The sequence below is a fragment of the Mauremys mutica genome, chromosome 10, assembly GCF_020497125.1.
Source record: "Mauremys mutica isolate MM-2020 ecotype Southern chromosome 10, ASM2049712v1, whole genome shotgun sequence".
NCBI lineage: Eukaryota > Metazoa > Chordata > Testudines > Geoemydidae > Mauremys > Mauremys mutica.
In genome coordinates this window covers 20,144,176-20,159,677 of record NC_059081.1, presented here as the reverse complement: position 1 = coordinate 20,159,677, position 15,502 = coordinate 20,144,176, and the positions used below count along the sequence as shown (strand labels likewise).

General features: G+C 39.7%; 1 protein-coding gene across 1 annotated transcript in view; it reads left to right on the top strand.

The window, feature by feature from the left end:
• Positions 1-15,502, top strand: part of LOC123378771 (von Willebrand factor D and EGF domain-containing protein-like) — a 258,695-nt gene that overhangs the window by 136,656 nt on the left and 106,537 nt on the right. The window contains exons 13-15 of the mRNA XM_045032909.1: positions 4,472-4,608; positions 5,592-5,753; positions 10,978-11,082. Of these exons, the coding sequence (XP_044888844.1) occupies positions 4,472-4,608; positions 5,592-5,753; positions 10,978-11,082 (404 nt within the window). The remainder of the gene's footprint in view (positions 1-4,471; positions 4,609-5,591; positions 5,754-10,977; positions 11,083-15,502) is intronic.

The window sequence follows — 15,502 nt, the reverse complement described above, 5'->3', positions numbered from 1 at the left end:
ATTGTTTTAACTCCCAGGTCTTTCCATCCAAAGCACAAACCTGGCTGAGTTAGAGTGGGATTATTAGCTTGATAGTTACAAAGTCAATAGAAACTGAATTCTAAAAGGATATCAAATTCTTATCATAAGGTATCTGGAAGGTTGCTTGCTCAGTGATCCATATTGTTCCCTGAAGATCAGATCAGGGAGATTAGTCTTTTCTGCTGATTAGTTTATTTGCTTTAATGCAAAGCAGTGAAAGCAATTCAGTGAAGCATGTGGCTAAACAAGACCATTTTCTGAGGTATAGAGAATTCAATGCTACAAAACTTCATAAAATGGGAGGTCTGAGAACAGCCAGAACATTCAAATGTAAGTGTATAATTCCTTATGCCATTCTGCATGAAGGCATTACAGGAAGTTTCAGACTTAAATCTTGCAAAACCAAAACCAAATGGAATGGGAAACCTTAGTTTCCTTACAGAATAGTTCATGAACACCCATAAAAAGCTTGTTCAAACAATTTTGACTAGTGGACACGTTCATAAGAACCAAAGCTCATTTACAAACAACTTGCAAACAGGAAAAAAAAAGGCAACATTCACCTACTAAAATACTCACTATGGAGATCATCCTGCTCTGTTGTGGACATATAGGCCCTGATCCTGCAGACACTAATGTAGGTGAATAACTTCACATAAGTAGCCCCTTAGAGTTCAATGTGACTAGTCATATGCTTAAAGATACTGACTGTGGGCCTAATCCAAAGTCCCATTAACTCTACAGGGCCTTGGATCAGGTCCTACAAAGAAAGTTCTGACATACAGAAGTGAGCCGGTATCCACTGATTCCCGTGACTACTGATACACTAACAAGCATAATTGTTTACAGCATTGGGCCCATAGTATTTTTCATTTTATTACTGCTCACCAGCATGCTATAGGAACCTACGCTTAGGTACATATTGAATCCAAACTCATACACGGATGTCAAAAATATTGAAATGAGACCTTCAAATCCAAAGTCCTGTCTCCTTTGCACACCTGGACACTTGAGAAGAATAGAGGTTTTACCTCTTAAATTTCCTGCACACTAATTGTTGTGCCGCATGCGGACAGCAGCTGGTTGGCTGCATTTCAATAGTGTACACATCTATAGTTTGTGAAGCACTTTGGAACACTTTGCATTGAATTAAGTTGTGTTTTTGCTTTTCCTTTTTGCTATCAGTCAAGTTCATAGAACATTATTGGCTTACACATTTGAAAAACAAATAATCTGGACATAAGCAGAATTTGGAAGAATTTGAAATGCATTAGATTTTTTTTTTTTTTTGGGTATTCACACAGTTAAACATAAATCATCATTGCATAACTAGGCCACAGTTTTCATAAATGGATGCCTAAAATTAGACTCCAAACTCCATGATTAGGGGCTAGGGTGCTCCCAAGTGGAGCTGGTAAAATATTTCAAATTTTGACATATTCTTCTAAAAAACAAAACAAAAACACCAAGGATAATTAAAAAAATATTCAAAAATTCATCCCATTTTCAACCATCTGGAATCCTTAGACCTACCATTTCAGGTAGAAGATACCATAAATATATATGGGAACATGCTTACCTAACTTCAGATCAATTTAAAGAAATTATGGAAGGGGTGTCTGGAGGTGAAGTAAATACTGAATGTGTCAAGATGACTGTGTAAGTCATTTGAGTGTTTAGCATGGCTGGATAATTTTGCTTTGGCCCTGACACATACTTGATATAGTTGAGATGTGCACAGGATGTGAGCAAACCTTATACAAACAGAGCAGACCTTGCTTTACTGCAAACTACACACCTGCTTTAGTGGGCACCCTGTGAGTAGCCACATGTATTCCTGTGTAGGAAATGGCTATATAAGTATATTCCTTTCCCCCACTCCTATCTGGTTATAACCTAATATGATTTTTAAGTTCTAAAAAGCTTGCAACTCTGAAATAATGGAAATAACACAATCTTAGCTACAACAGTATTAGTAGGCTCTACTACTATCATGAAATACACAATGAAGTGGGTTTTTTTTAATGCACTAACAATAGAAGAAAGCAATTGATCAAAACTGTTCACCACTTTTGACTAATAGTTTTGTATATTACATGGCTACTCACCCAGCTGATGAGTGCTAATAAGCTTTACATTCTTTTTGTAAATACAGCATTTGTGCCCAACAGTACTTTTAATGTCACTGCAATAAAACCTTTAACAAAAAAAAGTTAAAAGCATTTCAAAAGCACAGGAGAAGCCTTTTACAATTTTCTACATTTGCTGTGCTTTCTCCCCTCCTCAAAAAACAAGCGACATGCAGCTATGCCACCTCGAGCTGTGATCTGATGGGATCACAGATTTAAACATCATTAGTCCCCATCAGTTCTTAAATGGGAGATCCTTCAAGGGAAAGATGGGTGCTATAGGAGGTCCTATTGTCAATTCAGTTTGTGGCATTTTGTCCCTTGAATCAGAACTGAGCCAATGTACCATTATACTGTAGTATTAGGTCAGTGGTTCTCAAACTTTTGTACTGGTAACCCCTTTCACATAGCAAGCCACTGAGTGTGACACCCCCCCTTATAAATTAAAAACACTTTTTAATATATTTAACACCATTATAAATGCTGGAGGCGAAGTGGGTTTGGGGTGGAGGCTAGCAGCTCCTGACCCCTCATATAATAACCTTGTGACCCCCTGAGGGGTCCCAATCCCCAGTTTGAGAACCCCTGTATTAGGTAATACTGTGCTTCTGTAGGTGCTGTCTTAGGGCTAGTCTACACTTACCGGCTGAGTCGACGCGGTGAGTTCGACTTCTCGGAGTTCGAACTATCGCGTCTGATCTAGACGCGATAGTTCGAACTCCGGAAGTGCCGCGGTCGACTCCGGTACTCCACCACTGCAAACGGCGGTGGTGGAGTCGACGGGGGAGCCGCGGAGTTCGACCCCGCCGCGTCTGGACGGGTGAGTAGTTCGAATTAGGGTACTTCGAATTCAGCTACGCTATTCACGTAGCTGAATTTGCGTACCCTAATTCGAACCCCCTTTTTAGTGTAGACCAGGCCTTAGATATGCTGTAGCTCAACCCAAAGTTATGGGCTTGATACAGAAAACGGTGACATTCTAAGCCCTCCGTTATGCAGGAGGTCAGACTAGATGATCATAATGGTCCCTTTTGGCTTAAAATTCTATGAAGCTTCACTGATGAAACATGAAACTATTATCCTGACCTTTTGTAGTCATAATAGATGACAGACAAGTGCTCAGACACTGTGCTGAAGGAGGTTGACACTTAGGTCTATGCCACGGCACTTTTTGAAAGAGTAGAGGTATTAACTTCAGCATGCTGGCTAAATTTCTATTTGGGCATTGCATTCGGACTACCTAAAAGTGCCCAGATATACAACAACAGTATAGAAGAGAAAAGAAACAACTTAGTTTAAAATTACAAGGGAAATTTATATCCAAGAAAAGATAAATACCTGGGCTGGACTTTAACTCAATATGCTAACGATTTAACTATTCTCTTTCTGTATATTTTGTATATTCCTTGCTACTCTGAAACCATTCCTTGGACAGTGATTCCACCATAGCATAAAGAAGCCCAAAAAGCAATAAAACTCAGTAGTTCTGTCACAGCACCCACCTGAGGATCATACAGCACTTACAAACATCAATGAGTTCAATTCCACCTGGTGCAGAGGGACAGGAAGGGCTATGCAGCATTTAAGGGTATTTCTACACAGCAACAAGACACCCGCAGCTGGCCTGTGTTAACCAGCTCAGACTCAAGAGGCTCGGGCTATGGGGCTGTTTCATTACTGTGAAGACTTTTGGGTTCACTGGAGCCTGGGCTTTAGGACTCTGTGGGGTGGGAGGGTCCCAGAGCTCAGGCTCCAGCCTGACCTTGGAAGTCTACACAGGAATGAAACAAGCACCACAACCTGAGTCCCACGAGCCCAAGTTGGCTGGCACGGGCCAGCTGTGGGTTTTAATTTGCTGTGTAGAAATACCCTCTGTCCCAGTTAAGCCCTCAAAATAGGGTTTAAGCAAGACTTTAAGTGATACGTAGGCCTTGTTCTGGCTGTCTGCAGAGTTAAGTTTCACCCATTAATGACTTAACCCTCACCACCACCACAAGCCTGTGAGGTTGGTTAATATTGTTACATACACAGCTCCTTTAAAGGTGAAATGTCTTAGCTGCAGAAAACTCATTGCTATCAGCCTAGCAGCACTGTGTGTTCAATAGGATTATTGTCTGACTAGAGGTTCATCCCCTTTGATGCTGATTGCTGCTGCTACCCTTGTAGGGCCGTGCTATTTCAAAGCAGATATAACAGGTGTATGAGTTATAAATACAAGGGAAATGGGGAAAAAAGCAGGGCAACAGTAAGAACAATTTGATAAAAATGAAATGAGTTTAACTGCTTCTCTCTAAAGTTCTATGTTTATTTCACCCTTTCAGGGAACACTCTGGAGATCACAGGCTTAGAGAACAGGGGTCTCTGTGATATACAAGTTTCTGATTGTAACAGGATCCGAGTGTTTGGCCTCAGCTTCAGAGACTCTCCAGATCTGCACTGTGAGGTCACCAGACTGATTGTAAGCAATGTACCATGGGAGCGCAAAGTCAATCAGCAATATAGTAGAACTATTTACGTACTTACATTTGTAAAAGCACCCAATCCTGTAAGGCTCAGAGGCCCAGATCATAGAATCATAGTACTGAATACTGAAATCATTGATTTCAGTAAATTGATTTCAATAAGAATTAGGTGTCTAATACCTTTTAGGATCTGGGACTGAGTCCCCTCCTATCCCATTGTCATTACTAGGTGCAGAACACCTTCAAATCCCGGTGCAAGCATATCATTGTAAGCAACGGGAGCTGAAGCCAATCTACCATGATTGGGTCATAAGTGAGCCAAAGCAATATATTCTCACCATTCTTTTTTCCTGCAAACTTTGTTTAGCTCTTATTTGGCTCAGCTATACCCTCATTCAATGAGACCTAAAATCACAGTATTATTTCTCATTTTGTGCATCTATATGCCTGGCTGTATTTCTAAATGTATTTGAATGTGAAATACAATATTTAAACTATAGTTACAGAAGGCTTCCCTGATATAGTGACAGGATAGATTATTTTTCAGAATGAAGCTGTTCCCATCGATACGTTAGGGGCAAACCTTGCACAACTTACCCACACAAGTGACCTGTTGAAGTCAGAAAGGGCTATACCTTGTTCCAAGCCTGAATAGCCAGGAGGAGGTAGTGGGCACTTTGGCATGGTTACAGCACAGTTCTGAAGCCTGTTCTAGGGTCTGCTGCTCTTGGGAGGCAATGGCTGCTGGATTTCCAGCAGGTCCCACCTCCCTCTACTCTTCTGCTTGAGCTGGTTTCCCTTGTGTAGCAGAACCACACTGATTCTGCTTTTTCTGGGGCCCTCTGCAGCCTTGGAGGGGGAGGTGAGATTTGCTTCTCAAGGCTAAATTCTTTACATTATTAATTAGAAATATAAATATGTGCTGACAAGTGGAATTCATTTGTATCTGGCTTCTGCCTGCATACATTTTCTTCTGTAGCATTTCAATGGCAACTGGATATCAAGAGAACAAGAACCCACAAAAGCAGATTTTCTCAGCTCTACGGCCGTTGACTGCCAGATTCCTGTTCTGAACAGCACAGAAACAGAGGCTGCACGCTTCATGGCTGATGATGAACCATTCGCAAGATGGCAAGTGAAAGTAGGAATTTCTTATATTACTAAAAGACAATTTTAAAGGGGATACCAGTTTTTGTGGTAATTAAAATGCAGAGTAAAATTTTATTCTCACCAGCCATTAGCTACCTTTCATACCATTCAGGAAAAAAACAAAGCAAAATAGAGTCACAATGTTGTGGATATCTTTTAAAGGCAAGGTTAAGGGGCAAATTACAATCACTGTTCCTGGTAATCATCTAAGGTTGATACACTAGTCTAATCAATTGTTAATCATTAGTATTTCACTTCTGGAGACCCAGGTTCAAAATCCTAATAAGGTCACAAGTGAAAAGGAATCTTGTCTCATCCTGTTGTACTGTATATTTTACTGTACATCACAAGACCACTGTACAGACTGGTATAATTGACAGTCTTTTCTGAGGTGAGTGCAAGGGTTAGCACTGAACAAGCAAAGATGCAGCAGATGAGGACTGAAGTGCACTGGCAGAGCCATAGGAGAAAGCTTTCAGAGCACCTGCTCACACTGTGCCTGGCTCTGCTCTAATTTCAGTCCCTCACTTTAATCAGCATTAAATATTTACAGAAAATCAGTACCTTGGTCACCCTGTACCTGCTGCTTCTACTCTGGGGTAGTCTCTCCCCTCCAATAGGACAATGTATTAACTATTATATTGTATGGAAAATACACGTGCATCTCTCGCACACATTCTAGCTGTGTATTTTTCCACAAAATGCTATTTTGTCAAGGTTGAAAATCTGAGATTAAAAACAACTAAACAAACAAGCTGGAAAAATCAGGGAGACTAGGAGCAATTGTACATGTGCTTTGAAAATCATTATTATATCTTGAATGTCAACAGCAACCATTTAACAAACTAGCTGCAATCCATTATCACTGCTTTCATTGAAACACGGTGCTTTGGTAACTCTCTGTTTGTAATATGGACATACTAGTTGCACGCTAAATTCCCACTAAAATCCATGCTGCCCTTGTCAATGGGAGAAGTCCAGGGATGGGAAGGCCCTTAGTCTCTGTATCTATACTCCTGCCCTCTATTAATAATGAAATAGATAGATAGATAGATAGATAGATAGATAGATAGATAGATAGATAGATAGATAGATAGATAGATAGATAGATAAACCTGTGCTTCTTAAACCAATCTCGATTGGAAATCAGGATGAGACCTATGTAGGGGGCAAGAGTACCCCACATCTGCCTATTGTAGGATTCTTACACCTTCCTCTGAAGCATCTGGTATTGTCCACAGGATACTGGACTAGATGGACTTTGATCCACTATGGCATTTCCTGTATTTGTATGTACAGGTTTCCCAAGATCTAAGGAGATGCTACACCCTCTGCTTGCTATGTGGGTTGTGAGGGGAAACACTGCCCCCTGATAGAATGATTTGGAGGAACTGAACTTCCTGGCTCCTGTGTGGCAGGCTTTTCCTAGAGAGGGTATAATTTGTAGCTCTGTCTGAATAAAGGGTACTTGTCACTAGGATGATTAATTAGGTAGATAGTTTTATACCTTATGCTTACTGTGTATTATGGTTCATTTTGTTTTCTGGTTCCATACACACTGATAGTTGGTTTGTGCAGCTTCTTTCTTTTTTCCTTCCCAAGTGTGCATAGAATGTTTCTCTTCTTGCACTACAGTTCGAGAAAATCTGTCTGTCTCTGAGGACTCTTCACTACCCAACCTTTGAGGGCAATTCTCCTAGAAACAGCTGGCTCGTGTCTACCTGATGAATACAAAATTTAACCCTTATGTGCCAAATGTATCCAGCAGCATACATATGGTTGTTTGTTGGGTGGATTGTGAAGGAAGCACCCAGACTATAGTTTTAAAAGCCTTAGCAGAGCTGTGCAGAAAATGAATATTGCATTTCACAGAGGATTTTGAAATTTGTTTTCATTCCATTCCTATTCAGAACAAAAGTAAAAATTATTGAAATTCTCCAAGAAAATTTGAAAAAAGAGTTCCATTTCAACAACGCTGATTTAATATTATAATATATAATAGAAAACAAAAAAAATAAACAAATGTCATTTCAAAAGGAAAAACTAGGTTGTTTCACTCCAAAAATATTGAAATGGGATGTTGTCAGAACTTTTTTTTTTTGCCCTCAAACAAAATTTCTGTGAAATTTAGCAGAGCAATTTGCTTTCAGTGGAACTGTGCTTTCCAACTTAAAACTGTTCCTTCAAGTTTTTCCAACCAGCTCTACCTCTCCATGCTCTTTCATTTTATCTCTTCTCCTATTCAAGTTTCAGGTTTTGCTTATTTTCCCATGCACATGCTGCTGAATGTAGATTAGACAATATCAGGTGCAACATCAGGTAGTCAGTTTAGAATAATTTGTTCAGTTATAGGTGAATTATGCCATTTCATAAGATCAGAAATGAGGCTATCCAAAGCAGAATGCAGCAATCGCCTCCATCAGCACTAGTTCAGTTTTGGAGGCTTTCTTGGTATGGACATATCATTTGAATGGAAGACCAATGAACTCTAAAGCAGGTGTACCAAGGAATGACTACATAGCTTGTGAAGCTAACATTGCTGCCAGTTTCGGTGGTGCAATAAGATTGACAGTGATGGACATAAACTGAATCTCCAGCCTGTCTACCTAAAGGGCCTGGTTGCCTGGGAAGTAATTAGCAGTGAATAAACATACTGAAGGTTATAGAAAAGGTCAGAAAGGAGAAAAATGGAACCCCTCCCCATTTATAAGATTTGCTCAAAGGGCAATATTATTTCTGGGCCACCACTTGCAGCACCTTCCTGCCAAAGGAAGCCTCTACAGATATGAAATCCACCTTATAGTGCTTGATAAAGGTAATACCAGTTGGCCACATGGCTACCTTTGGGTGGCGCTCGATCTGCAAGGATGTCAGGTCCACCACGTCTTTTTGGCATTTGCCATTATGATGATGATGAGTGAGGCCATCCACCTAGATGTGGGTTGGGGGGAAAGTGGGAGGAGGTTGGTGGGGAACTGTCAGATTTGGAAAGCATGCTCTCGCTCTGATTTATTACTATTGCTAGAGCTATGTGAAAAGTTGAAACAATTATCTAAAAATATGAATATAAAGCACTTTTGCAAATTCCCTCCAATATCACTAAGTGACCAATTACAAAATGACAACAATGAATAATGAAACAAACAGTTCACAAAACCCCACAGACTGAAAGTTGTTATAATGTGTTAAAAATTAAAAATATTGAGCAATCTGGAAAAGTTATAGTTTGTTCAGAGCACAATTAACAAACAAAAAAATGAGTCCTGGTAATTGTTTCTTATAAAGAGTTTGCACTGTTCTAATCATTACCATTAGTGACGTTTATTACCAAGTGTACTAGTGCTAAGAAAACACACACCTTGAGAGTACTGGCAAAGGAATGAAATTAAAGTTAAAACTGCATTAAGAATGATATTTTCTTAATGGAGATCTTGCCTGCAAACAAATGCAGTCTTATAACAGAAAAAAAAATTAAAGCTTTTTTCTGCCATTGAATTAAAAAATAAAGTCTTCCTTTTTTAAAGCTCTTTTCCAATTTGTGCAATATATATCACTTCTACTGAATATGATGTTCAGAAGGGAATTAAATTCTTTTTAAAACTGTACCAATACATTTTCATTTCAATTTAATTTAATGTTGCTTTTTCTTCTTTTCCAGAATTTCAAATTATAAAAGCTCATGATTACAATAATTTTTCTAGTTATATTGGTTTGTGTGGAAGTGAGTGTGTTCAGAGAAAAATTTATTGTCAACTGAGGACAATTGCAGGCTATACTGTGGGAATACTCACTTTATCGTGTTCCATAGGAACTTTTGTTATTCCTTCTAAACTTGTGATAATTGAGGCCCTTTGTATTATTTATTCCATTCATTTATTTTGCTTTATATTCAGTCAATGTTTTTTGCATGACTGGATTATAAATAACACTCCCCTCCTGTGAACTGAAATATCTTATTAGTTGATGAAAATACTTTTTTGCTCTGGGTCCAGTGGCTCCTAGCAAAGCACAAAATATTACTGAATAGGAGACATGTTTTTGCATCCTGCCTCTGAATTAAGTACATGTCAACTGCCTTTCAGTTTTAGCAAACTCCTTACCCACTCCATTTTTAAAGTTGATTAAGGTATTTTATATCTCCAGGCTATTCATAAAGAAGGGCCTCCCTGTTGTCTTGCCAGTGTACTATGTGCTTTGCTAGTTCAGTCAGTGTTTACTGGATACTTTCTGGAATGTTTTTTCTTGCTAATGTCCTATACCTCTCAAGTGTGTCTCATTTTGAGAAATCTCTCTCGCTTTAGTCCCAAAGCTAACTTTGTTCCACATGAATCTGTTTTTATTGTCAAAAAATATTTACATCAGAAATAAGGAATCATGAAATCTGGGTTACAGAAACAGTCGTTCACTGGCATGAACCTGACAATGTTTCAAGTTACCTGCATTAATCACTATTTTGTGTCCCTTATTTTGTCCATCACTCACATTATCTCCGATATCTGGGCTTTGGCAGCTTGAGAGGTAGGGGCTACTCACAATTTCAGAGTAAAGTCTGCAGTTCTAAATGCTTTACTACCTCTGGTGGTTGAATATGGGTTGCATTGTTACTGAGAACAAATGGCTGGCTGTTACTGAGCAGAATTACAGGGTGTCGAGAGTCTGTGCTGTGATGCTACCGATGATGCAAGAAAACCAAAGATGGACTCTGAAAAGGAACAATAGTGATTATGAGTAAAGCGATGGTGAGGAAATCCTATGAATCCACTTAAACAATTTTAATACACTAAATGATTGCCTCGGGAATGTGACCCCTCCATCCCCGCGCACACACACACACACAAACAGCTCTTGGTATTTGCTTTTCATTATGGAGAAAGGGTGGCAAACAGTCCAAGGTAGGATGTACTGTTGAAAAAATACAAGTGTTTTGTCTACTGAAAATGTATTAAGTAACACTTCAAAGCATGGCTATTTGACAAACTAACAGCTATCACAAAACTTCCTATCTGAGCCAAAAGATCTTTTGGTTATTAATAATGGTTTCCAGTTTGCAACATCAAGCAATTTGTTAGCTTGTAGGGAAGTAAGTCACAAGCGGTTTAATTTATCTTGTTGGCAGGCATCCAGTTCAAGGGTGCAATGGTTATGTGCTTCGAAATGAGCAGACAGTGTCCATATGGAACATTATTACTTAGAATGATGATTTTTGTATCGTGTAGATTACTAATGATGGCTTCCAGTACAGCAATTCCAAAGTTCTGACCCTGTACGATGGAGCCTGCCAGGTCTGTGAATTCCATCCAACTGGACTTTGTAAGTTAAAGGTAATTTTAAAGAGTTTAAAGGTTTAATACAAATCATTCATCTTTTTCTTAACCCTCTGACTCACTTTTGTGTAATGTGCGCTTTAACGGTCTTGGAAGAGGGAAAACTGTTTTATGGGTCATCTGGATGGTAAATATTTTTGTCCTCTTTCTGAAAATGGTCACACTGCTATGTGATTTGAACAGTTTCTATGTGATATAAATAGTTGATGGATCACATTCGCTGCACTTTACAAGGGATCTTTCTAATTATGACATTTCCCAAACCCCATGGTTGTCAATATCTGTAAACTGGAAATATTTATACAAGTGAACAGAACTAGGGAGAACCAGAGGTGCTGGGATCATCCCTGATAGACAGAACTCTCTCATGCTGAAAGGATTTCTAACCAACCTCCTCTTGGGAAGAATCTCTGCTAGGAAGATTTCTGATTTCTCAGTGGGAGTTAGGTTTATTATCTGTCCTCACTTCAATCTTGTGGGGATATTGTAACTACAAGTCATAACAACTCTATATCCATTCCCTCACGCAGCAGTAGGTGTACCAGGATGTGTGCTATGCATTTTTCTCATATAGAGACACCCTTGAGATAACTTAAAACATCTTTGCTTGCATTAAATATCTGTAGGTGCAGATATGGAGAAGTATGACATTCAAAACTGTAATCAAAGTCTAGTGCTACATTTTAAATTGCCAGTACTCCACAGAAGCGGTGAGAAAACAGTCTATCCTTTTGTTCTCCTGTGTGCTCTACTAAATTACCTATTAGCATGACCCCCTTCAAAAAACCTTCTCTCCTTTTCCAGAGGATCCTGATGAATAATTTTACTGCTTTTCAATACAATTTCAAAACATCTTTTTGGAGGCTAATTGGTGAAAATATTTCACTGTCCTAATCCATCTTTTCATTTCTGATATACAAATATATATAGGCATCAATCTTCCCTTTGTATAAAATAAGTTTCACACAGGTGCATCCTCTTCTCACTTCCTTTGCCTTGTTCTCATTAACATTAATCAGAGAATATTGTCTTCAGAGTTGCACTGAAAATTGCTCTTGAAACACCATATCACTTACCACAATAAAATGGCAATTCTTACCCTTCAATTTAAGTCAGTAACACAGAATAATTAAAGGGTCCAGTCCAGAACAAAATCACTTCAATTTTTGATTAAAAGAATTAAAGCAGAAACTAAATTATACCACTTCTTAAATATATGCAATGTTGTTGTAGGTGTGTCAGTTCCAGAATATTAGAGACACAAGGTGGGTGAGGTAATATATTGTATTGGACCAACTTCTGTTGGTGAGAGAGACAAGCTTTCCAGCTACACAGAGCTCTTCTGCAGGTCTGAGAAAGGTACTCAGAGGGTCACAGCTAAATACAAAATCGAAGGAATAGTTTAGCATAAATAATTTTTGTCTTTTCGCACTTTCCTGTGCGAGTTCATTCGAAAGCCTAATGGTTGTCTGGTTTCACCCATATACTTGTTGGTGAACTCACACAGGAGAATGATAAAAGATAAAAATACCATAACACCTGTGGCTGAACACTTTTCACAAAGCAATCACTCTATATCTGACCTATCATTGCTCATCCTCAAAGGAAACTGCACAACACTTTCAAAAGACAAGTCTGGGATCTTAAATTCATAACTTTGCTAGGCACTAAAAATCATGGTCTTAACAAAGATACTGTATTTATATCTTATTACAACAATCTGTAACCCACTAGCCCCTCTTTGTCCTCTGACTACAGGAGTGTTAATGAGCCACTTCACCTTGAATGGTCCCTTAGAATATGTGCTACTTCTGCTACACTATCTGTTTGATCTTGTATTTAGCTGTGACCCTCTGAGTACCTTTCCCAGACCTGAAGAAGAGCTCTGTGTAGCAGGAAAGCTTGTCTCTCTCACCAACAGAAGTTGGTCCAGTAAAAGACATTACTTCACCCACCTTGTCACTGTTTCTTCAAGTTTTTTCCCTCATTCTTGTGTTTTTCAAATTCTGAAGTATGTACATTTCCTCAAGATCCATGCCTCTCCCAGATTATAATAATTTCTACTGTAAAATGCTCCAAGAGACTATTTGAATTTGACTATCAGATGCATAAACCACATTCTAATTACCCCTGCTATAATATTTCTTTATAACACCTAAATTGCTTTCAGGAAAGGCGTTTCAGTGAGTGAATATTTTATACAAGGCCATTTCACATTTTGTGTTCCTCTTCTATGGAGCCCATTCATCACCACATTATCACATCAGAAACGTACCCTCATTTTTCACCAGAACCAAGTCTGAAAACAACAATGTAATGAAGTCTTCTTATCCTCCAAATTATAATGGCCAAGAACCATGTCTTTCTTTTTTAGGGTACTGCATGAAAGTCCTTTCAGTTCTTTTATTTTAATACAGTATTCACTAGTTACTATAATGTAATGTATTGTGTAGTATATTTTGTAAGGATTCTGAGAAACTAAAAAAAGATCCTTAGAAAAGACAGGATTCAATATGTGACTCAATCTGAGAGTAATCTCATTGTCTTCTATGTGACTATCCATGTGAGTCAGGTGGGATATGGTCTTAGGTCCGAATTTGGAACCTTATGCTGGTAACACACTCAGTAAAGAAAATGGGATTAACCTGAATAAGGACTGCAGGACGGGCTCTAATAATTGAGTGAGGTCAAAAAGTGAAATTATTGATTAAACTCTAAAGAGACAAAGTCTAGTTTGAAATGTATGCTGCAGGAATAACTCCACAATAAAGTTAGTGGTTTGGATTCAGTGAATATAAAACTCAGAAATTTAGGGTTAGATTCAAAAAGGGGTTTTAGGCATTCCAATGCTAAGCAGTACAATGGCTAACTTTTAGGCACTTTACGGCCTAGTGAATTCTCAGTCCCGAGTTAGGGTTCCAGGCTCCCTATACAATGCATGGGGAGAGTTAGAAGCAAACACCTAGAGTGGGAAGCCATAAAAGGCTAGCCAGAAGGCCGTGATGAGGAGAGGGGTGTGGCCAATACCCTTCCCCTCAAAGGGAGTTAGGTGCCTAACTCTAGGTGGGATGGAAGTACCTTCCACAACTCAGGATCCAACCATCTCCTGGAGTTAGGAGTATAAGCCAGGTCAATCTTTTCTCACAAAAAAAGGAGGAGGAGGAATTCAAGGATCAGAAATCAGGGCCTGCAGTAAAGCCAGTTTCAGGGCTATCTAACGAGCGCAGCTGGCCTGTAGTAGGCTGCCTGATTGGCTACACTGTCTGATTGATTCAAAGAGTCAGTAAAGCAGCTCTTAAGCCCTGCAGCAGCAGCAGCATTTCAGTAGCCCCTCAAAGCATTCATCCATGGCTGTTATAGCTCCTGAGCCTGCTGGTTCCCTGCCCTGGCCTTGCCTTGCTCCAGGTAACCTGGCTATGCCACTCAGCTCTGATTCCTGACTCTGATCCTTGACTCTGGTATCTGGCCTCTGACTCAGATTCTGACCCTCAGCTCCAATTCCTGGCTACCAACTCCTTCTCCAACCACTGGGCCTGATTCATGCTCCAACTACTAGGCATGTCTATGTCTCTGACAGTTTGAGCAGTCCAGAAACCACCAACAATAAGGAAACTAGAGCTGATATGGTGAGTATGGATCCTACAATGGCCAATATCTCTTTGATGGAGATAGTATGAACCCTACACACCTTGCAGACCCAGGTTGCCACCCTGCAGGCACAGAATGAGGTAATGCAAGCTCAAGCCATTCCGCCTTCAGGTCTGATCCTTGCTCCCCATAAGGCCAAGCTCCCTCTGCCTGAGAAGTTCTGTGGTGATCAGGACAAATTTTGTGGGTTCCTAAATCAGTGTTGGCTCCTATTTCTGCTATGCCTGCAGTCAGACCGCTCTGATCAAGCCCAAGTAGGATTATCATCCTACTCACCAGAGACTGGTTTGGGACAATTCAAGCACTTTGTTCAAGCTATGATGATGATCTTTGATGACCCAAGTCGCAAGCATATGGTCGAAGCCACAATTCAGGTGTTGCGGTAGGGAAACCAAATATTGCTAAATATGCAGCAGAGTTCCGATACTTGATACTAGACACCAAATGGAATGAAGTCACACAGAGTTTTCATTTCCAACTCAGCCTAAACAATTATATTAAAGATGAACTGACATGGGTGGAATTCCCATCTGGCCTGGATGCCTAGTCAGTCTGTGCATCAAGATTGACAACTGCCTGACTAAATAAAACCAAGGAAGAGGATGGTCCTCCCAGCTCTCACCAGTCCCACCAGCTCCCCTTCCCAGTAGTCCACAGCAACATTTGTCCTTCAGTACCCTGGTGATGGCCAATCAGAGTCCAATGCAACTCCAACTCCCTCTCTGGCTCTGGCACCCAGAGATGCCTGACCCTAGCTTAGAGGCACTGG